The following is an 18,806-nucleotide window of genomic DNA, read 5'->3' as shown; positions in this document are numbered from 1 at the left end:
ACATGTCAGTATAGGGAGGTTTCATGGCAGTCGGGTCACGACTCATGACCCGTACTGTTGCTACGCTACTCCAAATGGATTACACGCGATGAACTGCAGGTAGGCACTTACCATTGTTTCCAGCGTAGCGGGCCCGTTAAAACCCGCTGAAATTGTCAATTTTTGCGCTGTAAATAATTGGAAATCGGGATAAGCGTTTCCGATGTTGGGGAAGTCCAGGACAAGGGGTCACAGCAAGGATAAGGGGGAAATCCTTTAAAACTGAGATGAGGAGAACTTTTTTCACACAGAGAGTGGTGAATCTCTGGAACTCTCTGCCACAGAGGGTAGTTGAGGCCAGTTCATTGGCTATATTTAAGAGGGAGTTAGATGTGGCCCTTGTGGCCAAGGGGATCAGAGGGTATGGAGAAAAGGCAGGTACGGGATACTGAGTTGGATGATCAGCCATGATCATATTAAATGGCGGTGCAGGCTCGAAGGGCCGAATGGTCAATTTTTGCGCTGTAAATAATTATGGAAATCGGGATAAGCGTGAGAGACATTTAGCCTACTTCAGAATTCCAAAAGTGAGGAGAAATGACGGTAGATAGAAACAAGAGCTGAAGGGACAACAACAGCCAGAGTGATTGGCGAACATTGGCCGTTTGCTCACTGCATTTCATCAACTAAGGCATTATTTGTGTTTTTTCTTGATTCCTTTGGCATCTAAAAAGTTTCAGAAGTGATAAATCTGGCTGTAAATTTTTTTAAATCGCCCATGGTTCTCGTGGGTTTTTACATACAAAATGAAAACGCATCTGAAGAAAAATTTACAGCCAGATTTATCACTTCTGAGACTTTTTAGATACCAAAGGAATCAAGAAAAAACACAAATAATGCCTTACTTGATGAAATGCAGTGAGCAAACGCGATAATTCCCAATATTTTCAATGTTTACCAAGCACTTTAGCTGCTGTAGTCCCTTCAGTTCTCGCTTCTCTATACCTTCATTTCGCTTCACGTTTGGAATTCTAAAGTTGGGTACATGTCTCTCACACTTACCCCGACTCCCACAATTTTTTTCAGCGCAAAAATTCAACATTTTGGCGGTTTTTAACAGGTAGGAAAGTACGCGTTTCTAGCATTAATAACATATACCGGAAGTGACGGATGTCTTCCAGTTGGATTTAGCGGCTCCGTGCGTCGAGCCCTATGACCCAGTGACCTTTCGTGCAACCACCCTGTAGGGGAGTTAAAATGGTTGGTGACCGGGAGGTCCTAGAGGCCTTGGTGGATCAAGCTAAAGTTCAGCCTAGTCTCGCCGATGTACAGGAGCCCACATCAGGAACACTAGATGCTGTAGATCAGGTTCGAGGATGTACATGTGAACATCTGTCACACCTGGAGGGATTGTCGAAGCCCATGGATGGGGTTGAGGGAAGAGTTATGACAGGTGTTTCACTCAGGGTTCCAGCATCTGCAGTCTCGTGTCATTTTCTGTTGGGAGAAAAGGATAAAACATCCGCGCTCTGACCGTGAAGTCACTTGTGTTTCCCAAGGGACTGCAGTCTTTCCGAGATGGATTTCAGTTTAAAGACGGCGAGTTGGTGAACAGACAAAGTTAGAGCGAGTGCAAATGTCGGCTATGCCCATGAGCGAGGTGGGGCGGCTACGGCGGCGGAACGTTCAGCCACGGACACGGGTGTCGAGGAGCTGGAGTCGGAGACACACCGCCCCGGGATGCGGACATGAGCCTGAGGATGCAGCCGGTGGCGCGGCAGGTGAGTGGAGGAGGGGGCGGCGGCAGCTTGTCCATAACAAGAAAAATTAGATTCAAAGGTGCAGGTGGTTCTCAGTGTTTGTGAGGGGGTAAAACATTTTATGTTATAATAGGAGAATTAAGTTCAGTATTTTAGAGGGACGCAGAGGTGTCTGTAATCAGAAGGCACAGGTGAAGTGGATCTGAGGAAGAATTTATTTTCATTCAGAGGATGGATGGAATGAAAAACACATTGCCTGAGGGTCTGAAGAAGGATCTCGACCCAAAACATACCGATCCATTTACTCCAGAAATGCTGCTTGACCCGCCGAGTTACTCCACCACTTTGCGTCTGTCTATGAGAGAAGAGAACTGATGGTTTTGGCGATGGTGAGGAGTGAGGCCATGGAAAGGGTTCAGTCAATGCAATGGTTTACCAATGTTGCTAAGCAAACGCAGGGGCAAATGAGATGTATTCAGGCAGCAATAAAGCTGTGGAATTTTCAGTTAGCACCGGGGCACGAAGATCTCTGCAGTAAAGATTGGATTAGAATGTGAATGAAGGAAAATAATAGAATGGGAACAGTGCATGTAATTGTGACAAGAGCTGTTTGCCAACATTGACAGTATATACGGCATATTGGGTGGCCAATAGTATTACTCGCCCGATACACAGCACAATTCATAAGCAATATCTACACTGTGGTCCTTACATCAAATGGACCCTACATGGACTCCATGTGCACCATTCTGAAACGTTGGCAACAGACAGGTGAAGTGTTAGGCCCGATACTGAACTCCCAAGACTTGCAGATAGACACAAAAAGCTGGAGTAACTCAGCGGGACAGGCAGCATCTCTGGAGAGAAGGAATGGGTGACGTTTCAGGTCGAGACCCTTCTTCAGACTGACGTCAGGGGGAAGGGAGATTGATAGATAAGGACGTGAAGGTGTGAAAACAAGGCAAAGGGAATGGATATCAAGGAAAATGAAGAATAGATCATTGTTAGCTGGGAGAAGGTAACAACAGAGATAAAATGTAGTCCGAGATTGTAAGACTGGTCAGAGAACTGGGAAGGGGGAGGAATGGAGAGGGAGGGAAAGCAAGGATTACTTGAAGTTAGAGAAGTCAATGTTCTTACCACTGGGGTGTCAATTACCCAAGCGATATATGAGGTGCTGTTCCTCCAATTTGCGCTGGGCCTCACTCTGACAATGGAGGAGGCCCAGGACATAAAGGTCTGTGTGGGAATAGGAGGGGGAATTAAAGTGTTCAGCAACCGGGACATCAGGTAGTTTCAGGCGGACTGAACTGTGGTGTTCCGAGAAATGATTGCTGAGACTGCGCTTGGTCTCGCTGGTATACAGGAATCCACACCTGGAACAGTGGATACAGTAGATGAGGTTGGAGGAGGTGCAAGTGAACCACTGCGTCACCAGACTGTCTTGGGTCGTTGGATGGAGTCGGGGGGGGGGGGGGGGGGGGGGGTATAGGAACAGGAACAGGTGTTTCATCTCCTGCGGTGGCAGGGGAAAGTACCTGAGGAGGGGATGGTTTGGGTGGGAAGGGATGAGTTGACCAGGGAGTTGCGGAGGGAACGGTCTCAGTGGAAAGGGGTGGAGATGGGAAGATGTGGTTAGTGGTGGGATCCCGTAGCAGGTGATGAAAATGTCGAAGGGTTATGTGCTGTATGCAATGGCTGATGGGGTGGAAGGTGAGGACTAGGGTCTCTGTCCCTGTTGCGACTGGGGGGAGCAAGAGCAGGGCTGTGGGATATTGAGGAGACCCTATTGAGGGCCTCATCTGGGATGGAAGAGGGGAACCACCATTCCCTAAAGAATGAGGACATCTCCGATGTCCTGGTATGGAACACCTCATCTTGGGCACAGATGTGGAGTAGATGGAGGAATTGGCAGTAGGGGACAGAGTCTTTACAGGAAGCAGGGTGGGAAGAAGTGTAGTCTAGATAGCTGTGGGAGTCAATGGGTTTATAATAGACGTCAGTTGATAGTCTGTCTCCTGCGACAGAGATCAAGAAACGGTAGGGAAATTGTCCAATGAATTTGAGTGCAGGATGGAAATTTGTAGTAAGGTTAATGAAGTCAGTGAGTTCTGTGTAGGTGCAAGAGGTAGCACCGATGCAGTCATCAATGTAACGGAGGTAGAGTTCAGGGATAGGGCCAGTGTATGTCTGGAACAGTGATTGTTTGACGTACCCTAAAAGAGCCAGGCATAGATGGGGCCCATACAACTGCCCATAGCTATGCCTTGGATTTGGAGGAAGAGAGATGAGTCGAAGGAGAAGTTGTTAGAGTAAGGACCAGCTCTTCTAGGCGGAGGAGAGTGTTGGTAGATTAAGGGGAAGGACCAGCTCTGCTGAGTAGGGTACGGGTAGGGCACAGTGTCAGTAAAAGTCCTCACATAGATCCTGTTAAAATCCATAGACCAGATACATTTACCATAATTCCTGACACACTCTTGTCCTTTTCTAGGCACTGTGCTGCCGTGGGCTCTCCCACAGGATCCAGCCAGCTGCTGGCTATTGGCAGCTCCCAACACAAGGGAGACGTGCTGTGCTCGCAGGGACTCACAAAACTATTCCAGCTGGGATCTCATCAGCCAGGATTCTCGATCGTTTCTGGAAAATTTCACTGGACTCCTATCTGATCCCAAAAACCAAAGCTCACTTCTCTTTTTCCAAGGAGAGCAATGTATATACTGCAGGCAAACATTTAGGAAAATTGGATGCAGATGCCTCTGGATTGGCAAATACGGTTGAATCTTTTCTGAATCTGAGATTCACCCAGGATCAAGTGAAGCAACTGCTCGATTTGAATCCCAGAATTGCTGCACAGATTCCAGTGAAGGATCTCCCTGTGCTCTACGTCCTTGAGAGCCTTGGCCTTAACCCAAGGAGCACCTTCAAAGTGTTGGAGAGGTGCCCTGAACTGCTCGGAGAGAAAGAACACCAGCTGCAGTCACGCATTGACAACCTGCGGAAGCATGGACTGGGCGAAGGTAATTTTCAGTAGTGGTTGGTGGACCAGATGGGATCTGCTGTAATTGGTGCTCCTACTGACCTGGATCAGTGGTACAGATTACCTGTCTCCAGCAGAAGTTGCTGTTTGCATCTTTTCTCAAGGCATCTATAACGCCCAGTAACATGGAAGCAATCAATTTTCCAATAATTTTATCGTTTATTCATTTTTAAATAAGAACATTAAGCTAATATAATTTTGAAAAACTCACCAGCCCTATTAAAATCAGTGGCATCACGGATCCTTTGCCTAAGAGGCCACTTCCTGCGCATGATGCTGGAGTGTCCCAGCAAGGCCTCGTATGGAGTTCAGTGACGGATATGGTGTCATCTGTCTATTGAAGTCCAGGGCTCTTGGCTTAAGTGTGGAATTAATTCAGTTCAGATGACTGAACACTGGTAGTTGATCCCAAAATATGGCTCAGCATTAACTTTAACTTATTTGAAAAGGGTTCTGCACTGTGCCATGTCAATTTGCAACATTAAACGTGCTATATAAATGGAATTTGTTGTTGCTGTAGCATTTACTACAAAGCAAACAAACCATCCAGATGTGCTTGGTGTCTAGTCTTCTTACACCCTATGCGAGGGCACTCATCCTTTTATTTCCTCCCTTTACATTTCAAATGCTATTAATTGTCCTGAATTCCAGTTGCTCCCGAGTTAAAGCTTCTTCTGCATTTCATAATGGATTTATGTTGATGGTGGATGTATGTTGATGGAACATTGGTGACATGAGGCTGGGTAGGGCATAAACAGTTTCAGTCCCTATGTAGAAAGGATGTACAAGTACTGGAGAGTGCAAAATATATTTACAAGAACAATTATCAGGTTCCTGTCTCTTCAAAAATGTTAATGATTAAGTGGGGAAAAGCCTTTGAACAATCTTTAACATTAGTCTTCAATTTCTTAGAGAACAGAGTACCAGTCTTCAGCCTTTCATAGAAACATAGAAAATAGGTGCAGGAGTAGGCTATTCAGCCCTTCGAGCCTGCACCGTCATTCAATATGATCATGGCTGATCATCCAACTCGGTATCCCGTACCTGCCTTCTCTCCATACCCCCTGATCCCTCTAGCCACAAGGGCCACATCTAACTCCCTTTTAAATATAGCCAATGAACTGGCCTCAACTACCTTCTGTGGCAGAGAGTTCCAGAGATTCACCACTCTGCGTGAAAAATGTTTTTCTCATCTCGGTTCTAAAGGATTTCCCCTCTATCCTTAAGCTGTGACCCCATGTCCTGGACTTCCCCAACATCGGGAACAATCTTCCTGCATCTAGCCTGTCCAATCCCTTAAGAATTTTGTAAGTTTCTATAAGATCCCCCCTCAATCTCCTAAATTCTAGCGAGTACAATCCGAGTCTATCCAGTCTTTCTTCATAAGAAAGTCCTGACATCCCAGGAATCAGTTTCCTGATGGTATATGTTTCAATATCATCAGAATCTTTATATATGGAGACTAGAATGGTTCACATCAACTCCTAGCCTGCTCTTATCAGTATTCTGTTCAGGTTTTACACACTTTATGCATTTCTTTCTTTACAAATTAATCATTGTTTTGTTTTTTTAAATCTTATTAACCGTTATCTCTACATTTAGCTATTAGTGCACCTGTAAATCAGATCCCTGTTCTCTTCCAACAAATTCAAACTTTTTGAAGAAAATACAAGAAGTATTTTAGTAATTAGCACCAAATGGTGCTAATTTGGAATTCATAGAATCCTCATATTCATAGAATCTTCCATAATTCAGTTTTCTTTTATTTCCTTTAATTCCACTTGCAAAATAAGGAAAGAAATGTAGGTAAAGACTGATAAAGTTAAAACATCCTTATTATTTAAATGAAAGTGAATTGTTGCCGCTGGGAATTGGCTTCAGTGGAATCTGTGAAAAGGAGAGGGCAGACTTTGTGAGATATTTGCTGCCTCGGATGAATCATTAAAGGATGCCGGGGTGGTTCCTTGTGGTGACTTCCAATACGAATAATTATGGCGAGGTCCTGCAAAAGTGGTGCATAAGTTCACATGAGGCTTGAACTGGAATGTTTCCTTAGTTTTCTCTCTACAGATGCTGCCTGACCAGCTACGTGTGTCAAACAGTTACTATTTAATGTTTCAGTTGGACAACCTTTCATCAAAACCAGGCAGTTAGAAAACAGGCATGTTTTAGGTTGCAGAGAAGGGGCACATGTGGAGAGAACAAGTGGAGTATGTGATAGGTCGGTGACTCAGAGAAACCATGATGTTATTGCTGCCAGATGAAAGAGGGTGGTGAAAGGGGTTAATTACAGATTGGTGGAAAGTTTAAGTAGAAGGGGGGGGGGGGAGAGAAACGGAAAGTAGTGTTAGAACTGTGAGATATAGAATGCTGAAATAAAGGAGAATGCTGCATATACCCAGCAAACCAGGGAGTGTTATAGAGAGACAAAAACTGACAATGTTACAAGTTAATGGCCTTACTTCAGAACTGGCGAGATCTGGTACACACAAAGGGAAATTACAAAGGAAATATCCATTGAATATGGAGGTGGGCAGGATGGAAGGAGTGGAACAAGGGAACACAAAATGTGGGGGGTTTATACAGACACATTTGGAGACCATTGTCAACTACAATAGGGGGAAATCCATGGCTGAGGAAAAAGGAAGACATTTCAGAAGCGCAGGAGTGGAATGTGTCATCAGAATGTGTTAGGGCAGCTCAATTGGTAGAGCTGCTGCCTCACAGCTGCGGAGACCCAGGTTCGATCCTGACCTCAGATCCTGTCTGCGCAGTTTGTTAATTCTCCCTGTGATCATGTGGGTTTCCTCTGGGTGCTCTGGTTTCCCCCCCCCACATCTCAAAGACTAATTGGTCTCTGCAAATTGCCCCTTATACAAAAGTGGGATAACATGGAACTGGTCTGAAAGGTGTCAGTGTGGGCTTGGTGAGTGGAAGGGCCTGTTTCTATGCTGCATCTCCAAACTAAACTCAACTGAACATGGGTGGTTCACAGCCAGCAGGAAATTCCAGGCTTATCTGTATCTGAACACTGTGGTTTCTCAGCTGGATGTTGACTGTGTATCCTTTTTGCAGGCCGTCTGCAACGTACTGTGGTGCATTGCCCACACATTCTGAATCTCTCTGCAAAGCAGGTGAACAACACTGTGCGTTTCTTCAAAGATAAATGCATTTTCACAGGACAGCAGGTTACAGAAATCCTTCAAACTTCACCCAATGTTCTCTTTGAAAAATGTGAAGAATTGGAATACAAATTTCAGGTACAGTAATGAGCACACCCTTGGGACCACCTTTTTTATATATCCCATTTGGAACAGGCACATGTTTAAAAACAAATCTCTGACTATTGTTACAATAGGTTCATCAAGTATGTCATTAATTTGTCTCTCTGCTTGTTGGCTTTTACTGGGAAAATGTCCGCCCTACTTCCAATCAATTAGTAGACAAAATGATTCTATCGGAAACTTCTCAGTTACAGGTACTAATATCTTACAATAGGAAAAAAAAGTACACTTATTGATACAGACAAAATCGGTTCCAAGTTTGAGGAAAACATAAAGTGCTGGTGGAATTCAGGTTAGGCAGCATTTGTGGAGGTAACGATTTGGGTCAGGACTCTTCAGACTGATGGAGTGCTGGCAAAAAAGCTGGAAAGAGAGTTGGGGGTGGGGAGATGCAAGAGGCTATGCTCTGAAAAGTCGGTATGGAAAGTGGAGTTAAAATGGTTAGCAAGCGTGAGATCCAGCAGACCTTGGAGGACAGAGTGCAAGTGTTCAGCAAAATGGTCACATAGTCTATGCTTAGTCTTGCTGATATAAAGAAGCCACATTGTGACCACCAAATACAGTAAACAAGGTTGATGAGGTGCATGTGAACCTATGTCTCTGCTGGCTGCCCTCGATGGAAGTGAGAGGTGTTGGGACCAGTTACATCTCCTGCAGTTGCTGGGGAAAGTGCCTGGGGAGGTGGTGGTTTGGGTAGAAAAGGATAGGTGAACCAAAGAGTTGGGGTGGGGGGGGGAGAAAGGAAAGGGAGGGATGGGAAGATGTGGCTGTGGTGGGATCATGTTGAACATGGTGGAAATGCTGGAGAATATGTGTTTCCATATTGATCTTCCTGTCCTTGGCCTCCTCCATTGTCAGATGAAAGTCACATGCAAACTCATATTCCACTTGGATAGCTTGCAACCCAATGCCATGAACATTGAATTCTTCAATTTCTAGTGAGTCCCCCTGCACCCCTTTTCCAAGCCCCAACCCTGGTGAGCATGCATTACTGCCATCACTTACCAGCCACCCTGCTCCTTTCCCCTCTCCCGCCCCCAACCTCCTATCTACTTTTTATTTCCACACCCCCTTGTACCCTTACACCATATCCCTCCTGGTCTTTACATTTCACTCGTCATATCGATGCTGCCTGACCTGCTGGGCTCCTCCAGAATGATTATTTTTTGTTCAAGATTCCAGCATCCGCATTTCCTTGTATCTCCATTTTACAGTTCTAACTTTACCATGGTGAGGATATATTCCTCATCCACGATCATGGCCAGTTTTTGGGTTGATTAGTAATCTGACAATTCTGCAGTCTAGGAATAATTTCAGTCTTCATTTCAATGTTTTAGTTGAAGTCGGCATCCACTCTGTTCAGAAGCTTATGTTACCTGCAAAGAAATATCAGTCCGACACAATACAGAACGGTGATGTGATGTGTAGGATATATTGGTACCTGGATTTATATCCAGCCCAGTGATGAAACAAAAATCCTTTTTCATTGTGTGCATTCCAGATATGCCTCTACATCAAATTGTTCAGTTAGCATTCTTGAGGCAAAGAATACTCATTTTGAATGCAAATATCATACCAACCCGTAAAACTTTATTTACAAGGAGCAGGCTTTTTCAGTTGAATGGAGAAAGTTAAGAAGAGATCTGACGGGGAAGCTTAAAATGTTTTAAAAAGGTTGCAAAAGGGAAAGAAAGATTAATTCCTGTTTGTTAAATCATTTTAAATGGGCATAAATTCAGTCATCGAAAGATGCAAAGAGCGACTATTTTTAAGCATCAGTCTGCAAGGCCATGAAGTACCAATGGTCATGTATGTAAACACTACTTCTTATAACTACAGTAATACTCCAATAATCTGGCATCTGATTTGTTTAGAATCCTGATGAGATAGCAGCGTCTGGCTCATTTATTTATTTATTTATTTATTTTATTTATTCCGAACAAGTAAAGACATTAAAGACATTTATCTGGAATATGAGCTGGGGATCTGGAGTACAGGCCAGGAGTTAGGGTCCAGATCATCAGGAATGTGGGTAGCTTTGTGTCCCATGCACGTATATTGTCCACTCCTTGTAAACTCACTGGATTCACGTGAAAGTGTATCATTATCTTGGCATTTTGGCTGCCTTCTGGGAATTCAAATAGACTTAATAGACTTAATATACTGGCTCCTTTTCGCAACCATGATAGTTACTTCCACAAAGAACGGAATCATCAAATGCAGTTTACATTTATGAATACACAATTCTGGGTATCTTACAATTTACTGTTTCTTTCCAATGACTGATGTTAGCCTAACTAACCTCTAGTCTCTGGTCTTTTTTCATAAAATGTTCATAATTATTAGTTACCCTTCAGGCGTTTCATTAACTTTGGTTTTCATATTATTTCACAGTTCGCATATTTCCGCATGGGAATAAAACAAGCAGAGATTGTGAAATCTGGAATATTCCGGGTGTCAATGGAAGAACTGAGGCAGCGCCATATCTTCTTAGAACGGCTGGGGCGTTACCAGACTCCAGACAAAAAGGGACAGACCCAGATTATAAACCCCAAACCAAAGACAATATTTACCACAACTGAAGATTATTTTCTAGCTAAGGTGGCCATGTCATCTTGGGAAGAATTTGATACATTTAAGAAGCTCCTGAGGCGCGAGGAGATGGAAAAAGAACTTGAGAATCAGGAAGATAGAGGTACATCTGTGGAACAGTCCGACAGTGAGGAGGATGAGGAACTGAGCGACATTGAGGATGAGGAACTGAGCGACATTGAGGACGCGGAACTTTCACATTAAAACCGATTGCATTGTTGATATGCAACTGAAAGATTTCGTTGATATTCAATTCCCTGCTCGATTCTATATCCAAAAGCCTGTTTCAATCTGGTTTTAAAATGGGGAACTGTGACCAACAGTGGAAATACATTGATAATTGTACAACAAAAAGTAGGTGAGTTGAAGAATATAGATATAGAAGGGTCAATCAGAGTCCCCTTCTCCAAAAAAATGATTTTTAACTGCTTTAATCTGAAATAAATCCTGTCACCGAGCAACCAAAAAATTAAATGTGACAAAGTCACAAACCAAGTTCTGTTCATTGTCAAGAATAGGTGATTCTCATTTTGATACAAGAAAGAACTGAACTCCACTGTCCTTTCATCTAAAAATAACAGCATCAACCCCAACTCTAATTAATTAGCTACAAGGTTGATTATGGAAGAAGTGATGTATCTGAGTGAATGGATCACATTTGTGCAATTAAAACTGAGGATTGGAGAACCTTGCAGACGCATTTATTGCAACTGAGGATCACATGAATTTAATCACTAGGAAGAGTACTAGTGAGGTATTGCAGTGATCCTGGTAAAACTTGCTGACATCAACATGAAGAATTTGTGTAAAACGTGGTAGAGGGAATTCCCCGTCAACGTGATCAGCAGAGATAGCTGCTTCTATGTGAAGCTGATTGTCCACTCCTTCACTACATTTTCCTCCTGATCCCATACGCGCACACACAATCCCCAGTTTGAATCATTAATATAGGTTGTACATCCTAGCACACATTCCAGGTAAAGCAAGCAAGCTGAAAAATGACCCATTTATTCCAGTTCCTGCTGCCCATATTACACAATTCCATATTAATCTTTAATGTCCAAATAGCTGTGCGAATCTGAGATGCTGTTCCTCCCTATTTGTGCATGATCTCACACCAGCAATGGAGGAGGCCTGTGACAGAAAGGTCACAATGAGAATGGGAAGGAGAGTTAAAAGTAGTGAGCAATCGGGAGATCCAGTAGGCCTTGGCGTAAGTGTTCGATGAAACGGGCAATCATGATGTAAGCTGTACATTAGCATGATCAAGTACCGTTTCGCCAAGGTATACTGGATCTCCCGGCTGCTAACCACTTTAACTCTCCTTCCCATCCCCATAATGACCTTTCTGCCCTTAAAGCCCCTGTCCCACTTGGGCGACCTAAACAGCAACCTCTGGCGACCTTGCCTGCAATCATGGTCACTGCAAGGTTGCCACGAGGTCACAGGAGGGTTTTGGTCACTCGCCTGGAAAACCTAGAGCTGGATCGACCGAAGCGCGAGCTGCAGCTACAGACCGCACACGCGCACACACACACACTGTGAAGGTGGGGGCCATGGAGAGCGGAGTAGCTCTGTGCGAGATGAAGAGGAAGGTAAACGGCTGCCACAGAGCACGGTAAGTCCTTTAGAGAGCACGGGGGGGGGGGGGGGGGAGGAGAGAAGGGGAGAGAAGCAACAAGAATGAGGGAGGAGGAGAGAGAGTAGGGGGGAAAGTGGGGAGGAAAAGGGGAGAGAAGGAGTGGAGAGTTTTAAGAAGTTTAATAAAGTTTAGCAGGCATTTTACCTACCGGTGGGTCTTCTAGGTCGTGAAACTCCAATGAGCCAATCATAATGGCCGGTCAGCGAAGGAGATGGCCTTCGACTGCCTGTAAGTAAATTGCGACCCCACTCCACTGGCTTCGATCAAACGACAACTTATTTTTAGTCTAAGCCGGCTTTAAACACATTGAAAAAAAAGCAGGGACCTCGATGAAGCCTCGACCACGTGGAAAACACTTTCGACGATTACGGAGAGTGACCAAAACCTCCGGCGACCTCATGGAAACCTTGTGTCGCGGGCAAGGTCACCAGAGGTTTCCGTTCAGGTTTCTTAAATGGGACAGGGGCTTAAGACTCCTCCATTACCGTGAGGCCACGCACAAATTGGAGGAACAGCACTTCCTATTTCACTTGTGTAGCTTGCAACCCAACAGTATGAACATTGGATTTTAGGTAATTTCTACAAACCCTCCCCCACTTCTTTCGCTAAAAGTCTGTTAACCAGCTCCAGTTTGCAATGACGTATCCCACTGGGTTTAGGAGCAACTACTTTCCGACAACCATTCGGTTCTTAAACTAACCTGCACAACTAATCCTACCTTGACAATGGAACACTGCAGCCCATCTCTCACATTGCCATGGATTTCATTTTCTTTCTAATTCTAATTATGTTTCTGTACTAATAGATTGTTTTGCAGTCTTTTTGTGTAATTTACGTATACTTTATTTTTGGGCATTTGAGCCTGCGTGTGATGTCGCTGCAGCAGGAAAAGCATTTCAATGTGACTGTACCTCACGGCACTAATGCATGTGACAGTAAACTTGAACTTGATCACAGTAGCCTGTATCCTGTTCACCACAATTACTGGGTTACTTTCATAAATTTTATTTTTTTAAGTTTTTGAGGGGGCTTATGGCAAACATATATCCACAAAGTAAAATTAAATGCAAAACAAAGGGTTTTAAGGGGAAAAGAGAGTTAGCTCAGCAATGTTTCCATAGCAACGAAATGATTAAAAATCATCAGGAGTGTTATTCATTTGTTGTCAGTTTAGCACATTTTTGTCTCACTGTGAGTCACTGTTGCAATGTAAGGAACAGTAAAAATAGAAACGAATGGTATACAAGCCAAGTGTAATTACAGGTACACCATTGATTTTCCAGCACCCTTCTTTCCAGAGCGATGCCGGATTATCCATTTTGCCTGACCAACAGATGTCACATAATAATAATTCAATACACCCATAACTCACTAATTATACCCCTCCCATGTCTTCAAAGCACCACGGATTGCTAGAAACTTAAATAAAGAACTAACAATGAACAAAGAAGTAAACAATTAACTCTTGCAGGACAGAGGCACACGTCCCGAAAAAGCATAAAACACCACACGCAATGCTCTCGTAATTTTGTCCACATTAAAGGAGGTGCTGGAAAATCAGTGGCGAACCTGTATATATTATCAATCTTCTGGAAGGGACAGTATAATCAAGAGTTTTTTGTTACAATAAAGACCAAATCCAATATTGTTTTGCATGTGTATACACTTTGTCAGATAATGCAAAGAAACAGTTCATCAGTGGCAACTTTAAAACTAATTGGGAGGCACCAGAGACTGAATAAGGGGATATGGGTTGACATGAAAGGCATTAAATCCCCTGTGCTGCTGAACTCTGAAGGAAGCGTGACAGATGCTACCACAGTGCCCAATTTTATCTAGGCTTTTAAAATAACAAATAATTCATGTTGGCAGTCTGACCACATAACCACACGCTGACTGCATAGACCATGATCATTACTCCCAATAGGATAGCTGCATTCATCTAAGGCTCTAAGAGAGTTTCTCCATTTAACTGTCTGCTGTATTTTGAAAAATTATCTTAAAGCCCAGAATTTAACAGATTTGTGCCAGAGTAGCAGCAAGGCTAGATATGGTCTTAGAATGCCCCGGGTCCCAAGGCTAGTTTACAGTTGTATTTACAGAATGCAGGAATGGAAGTAGGACCTGACCAGGTTTGACTGGCCACCCGCAACCATGTTTCAGCCAGTCAGTTCGCAGATAACTTTGGGCAGCGGATGACCTTCCCAAAGTTGCAATTCTTTAACATTGAAAATTGTTCCAGCCCCAGGAGTATGGGAGATCCCACTTTCCCAGCAGTTACTTCACTCGATGTATTGGAGACCTTACTGTTTCCTACAGCACAACATGCACTTTACCTTGATGTACAACTCAAAAATACAATGTTAAAACAAATGCAGCTTCCCTATGTTCTGCTTTGCTGCCCAGGTATGTTTCTATCAGTCCTGGCTATACAAATATTCCAAGAGGTCAGCCTGGAGCTCTGCCGAAGATGGAACTGTGTCCTCATCATTCTTGCATAGATCACGTGAACGTTCAGCTTGGAGGAGGTCTGCAGAAGAAACCTTGTCAGCACTTACTTCACTCTCATTGTCAGCAAACCTCAGAGGGGGAATGAGCAATCTGTGGTCCTCTCCAGACACAGAACAGTTCGCAAATGATGCTAATTGCAAAAAATAGAATGGTTAATTGGTTATTACTGAGTTTACCTCCTTCATTGATATGACAGTCCAATGCATACTGAAAGCATTTACATTAACTTAATTCCTCAAGCAGGAGAATGTACCATTTATAATAACTACTTGCTTCACCTTGTTTGTTTTCAGTGATTGATGAACAAGGAGACCAGGTCCATTTGTACATCAATGTATCCTAATTCATCACCATTTAAATAATATCTACCTTACTGGTATTCCAACCAGAGTTGTTAACTTCACACTTATCCATTGTTTTCTGCATGCCACATATCTACCCACTCATTCGTCTTGTCCAAATCATCTGAAGCCTCTTTGCATCCTTCTCACAATCTCATCTCTTTTTGTATTGTCAGTAAACCTAGAAACATCCATATTTCTAGGATGTTTATTGCAAGTACCTAGGACTCGAGCATCGTACCCTGCATAATGCACGAGTTACCCTCTGCACTCCAAGAAAGCCACATTTATCCTCCGTCAACCAATTTTCAACCCATGCTAATGTTACTCCCAAACCAAATACTTTGCTTCTGTGCACTCAATAGTTATGTGAGACTATTTTTTTTATTTTTTTATTCTTAAAATCCAAATAAGCACATCCACTGTCTCTTCTTTCAAGCATAAGCACTGTCACTGTCTCCACTGAGGAAGGACATTATTGCCATAGAGGGAGTGCAGAGAAGTTTCACCAGACTGATTCCTGGGATGTCAGGACTGTCTTATGAAGAAAGACTAGATAGACTTGGTCTATACTCTCTAGAATTTAGGAGATTGAGAGGGGATCTTATAGAAACTTACAAAATTCTTAAGGGGTTGGACAGGCTAGATGCAGGAAGATTGTTCCCGATGTTGGGGAAGTCCAGGACAAGGGGTCACAGCTTAAGAATAAGGGGGAAATCCTTTAAAACCAAGATGAGGAGAACTTTTTTCACACAGAGAGTGGTCAATCTCTGGAACTCTCTGCCACAGAGGGTAGTTGAGGCCAGTTAATTGGCTATATTTAAGAGGGAGTTAGATATGGTCCTTGTGGCCAAGGGGATCAGAGGGTATGGAGAGAAGGCAGGTACAGGATACTGAGTTGGATGATCAGCCATGATCATATTGAATGGCGGTGCAGGCTCGAAGGGCCGAATGGCCTACTCCTACACCTAATTTCTATGTTTCTATGTTTCCACATTTTGCCAATTACATCCTAAGATCACTCCAGTTGTCAAATATAATTTCCCTTTCATAAATCTTTGTTGACTTTGTCCAGTCCTATTGATATCACATTCTTTGTGATATTCCAGTAGTTCCCTGCACTTTGTAAGGCTCCACTGTTTTCTCTCTCGGTCCTTACTTTTGAATGAAAAATTGTTTCATTTACCACCCTCCTATCGGTAGGAATTATTTAATAATCTATAGAAATCTGGAAATCATAACCAATGATTTTGCTGTTAATTCATGCTGTTAATTTTAATATGCTGCGCGAGTTGCACAGGTTTGCTAATTAGAAATTAATCTCTCCTTTCACGACAACCAGTTGAAACAATATAGTAAAATAATCAAAATGGTTTGCAAGAATAATGTTGCAAGAATAAACTGCTTTCCATCTGTGCAATCAGTTGTCAGGATATGCAATGAGAACCACTGTTCCAAGACCATGCTGGATAAATATTGTAGGAGGTTGAAATAATAAAGAATCGAAAGCTCTTCATGACCTTTTTGTGGCATTAAAATTATTTTGGACTTGCTCTTAACCCACAAAAAAGTCTAAGCTTGTCAAGTAGGTTGTTGGGTTTGCTCAGTTCATGGCTGTATTTGAAATTACAGGTTTTGCACTCACTTTCTTTGGCAGAGTACACTTCCTCCCAGGTGTAGAGGGCCAGATTGACAGGCTGTGTCACCCATGGGTCCTTCATTAGTTCTTCCAAAGTTAGGCGGAGGCAAGGATCAGGCTGCAGCATAGATGACACCAAGTTCATAAAGTCTACGGAAAAGGAACACAGAAATTGAGCTGGCTCAAAGGGTGGATATTTACATTAAATATAAATATTTACACTTTTGAAGGTTCACATTCAACATTTGTTGCACGTTATTGATTGTGTTACTCAGAGATGATGTTGTACTTTATAAAATTTGTATCATATCTGATATTCCATTGGTTATTGTTCATTATTACCAATCTTCTTAGGGGTTGCTTACAAGTGGGTCAGAGGCATGGTTTAATGATAATGTCATATGTCCTCTGTGAGGATGAGCTGTGCAACCAAGACAATGGAAGGAAAAAATACTGAGAGGAAATGAATGCTAGCAAATCCTCTAATGAATGGGAGATTGTGCGAGGAACTGAAGAAATGGATAAACAAAGAAGCCTGGACAAAGTTGCCTTAGAAAGATAAATAATGATGAATAATAATTAGGATATTATCAACCAAGTATGACAAGCAGCAGAATTGTCATTCTCAAGGGTTCATTATCACATAAAATAATCAAGTGAAGCTGCATGGTAAGTAATCCCGGAGAAACTCAGCGGGTGCAGCAGCATCTATGGAGCGAAGGAAATAGGCAAGGTTTCGGGCCGAAACGTTGCCTATTTCCTTCGCTCCCTAGATGCTGCTGCACCCACTGAGTTTCCAGCATCTGCAGTTCCTTCTTAAACACAATGTTAAGTAATCCCAACTATTAAGGTGCTAGTCAAGTGAGAAAACTCTTGAGAAAACTAGTAAGAGAGAGACGACTACACACAGAATGTGGATAGTAAAAAATTATAGGGATAGATATCCATTTGCATAGAACTATTTATTGAATGGCACAATTTAATGGGCACATCATGGAGAATTGATTTTATTTACACGGAAAATAAAAAAATAATATTTCCAAGCAATAAAAAAACATCAAAAACTAAAGCAAAATGCAATGATACCAGAAATCTGAATAGACAATAGGTGCAGGAGTAGGCCATTCGGCCCTTCGAGCCAGCACTGCCATTCAATGTGATCATGGCTGATCATCCCCAATCAGTACCCCGTTCCTGCCTTTTCCCCATATCCCCTGACTCCGCTATCTTTAAGAGCCCTATCCAGCTCTTTCATGAAAGCATCCAGAGAACCTGCCTCCACCGCCCCGAGGCAGAGAATTCCACACAACCCTCTGTGAGAAAAAGTGTTTCCTCGTCTCTGTTCTAAATGGCTTACTCCTTATTCTTAAACTGTGGCCCCCTGGTTCTGGACTCCCCCCAACATCGGGAACATGTTTCCTGCCTCCAGCGTGTCCAAACCCTTAACAATCTTATATGTTTCAATAATATATCCTCTCATCCTTCTAAACTCCAGAGTGTACAAGCCCAGCCGCTCCATTCTCTCAGCATATGACAGTCCCGCCATCCCGGGAATTAACCTTGTAAACCTACGTTGCACTCCCTCAATAGCAAGAATGTCCTTCCTCAAATTAGGGGACCAAAACTGCACACAATACTCCAGGTGTGGTCTCACTAGGACTCCGTACAACTGCATAAGGACCTCTTTGCTGCTATATTCGACTCCTCTTGTTATAAAGGCCAACATGCCAATCGCTTTCTTCACTGCCTGCTGTACCTACATGCTTACTTTCATAGACTGATGAACAAGGACCCCCCAGATCCCGCTGTACTTCCCCTTTTTCAAATTGACGCCATTTAAATAGTAATCTGCCTTCCTGTTTTTGCTACCAAAGTGGATAACCTCACATTTCTCCACATTAAACGTCATCGGCCATGAATCCGCCCACTCCCCCAACCTGTCCAAGTCACCCTGCATTCTCATAAATCCTCACAGTTCACACTGCCACGCAGCTTTGTATCATCTGCAAATTTGCTTATGT

The 18,806-nt window shown here is 43.1% G+C and overlaps 2 protein-coding genes across 6 annotated transcripts in view; one reads left to right on the top strand and one right to left on the bottom strand.

Moving 5' to 3' along the window:
* The first annotated feature begins 1,333 nt into the window (after positions 1-1,333).
* Positions 1,334-11,335, top strand: mterf4 (mitochondrial transcription termination factor 4). 2 transcript variants are annotated; one of them, XM_055645965.1, is made up of 4 exons: positions 1,334-1,760; positions 4,231-4,756; positions 7,852-8,036; positions 10,455-11,335. In XM_055645965.1, the coding sequence occupies exons 1-4, from the start codon at positions 1,728-1,730 to the stop codon at positions 10,854-10,856; spliced, it is 1,146 nt and encodes a 381-aa protein (XP_055501940.1). In that variant the 5' UTR covers positions 1,334-1,727; the 3' UTR covers positions 10,857-11,335. The 2 variants fall into 2 exon arrangements, with proteins under 2 accessions (XP_055501940.1, XP_055501941.1); XM_055645966.1 differs by lacking the exon at positions 1,334-1,760 and adding an exon at positions 1,885-2,128.
* Positions 11,336-13,283: 1,948 nt separating this feature from the next.
* Positions 13,284-18,806, bottom strand: part of pask (PAS domain containing serine/threonine kinase) — a 41,846-nt gene continuing 36,323 nt past the window's right edge. For all 4 annotated transcript variants that reach the window (XM_055645964.1, XM_055645961.1, XM_055645963.1 and 1 more), the window contains 2 exons: positions 16,792-16,935; positions 13,284-14,935 (listed from right to left, as the gene is read on the bottom strand). In XM_055645964.1, coding sequence (XP_055501939.1) covers positions 14,712-14,935; positions 16,792-16,935 — 368 coding nt within the window. In that variant the 3' untranslated portion in view covers positions 13,284-14,711. The remainder of the gene's footprint in view (positions 14,936-16,791; positions 16,936-18,806) is intronic.

The sequence above is a fragment of the Leucoraja erinacea genome, chromosome 14 (assembly GCF_028641065.1).
Source record: "Leucoraja erinacea ecotype New England chromosome 14, Leri_hhj_1, whole genome shotgun sequence".
NCBI classification, from domain to species: Eukaryota; Metazoa; Chordata; class Chondrichthyes; order Rajiformes; family Rajidae; genus Leucoraja; species Leucoraja erinaceus.
Note: the sequence above shows the minus strand (reverse complement) of the source record. Positions and strands in the feature narration are given on the sequence as shown.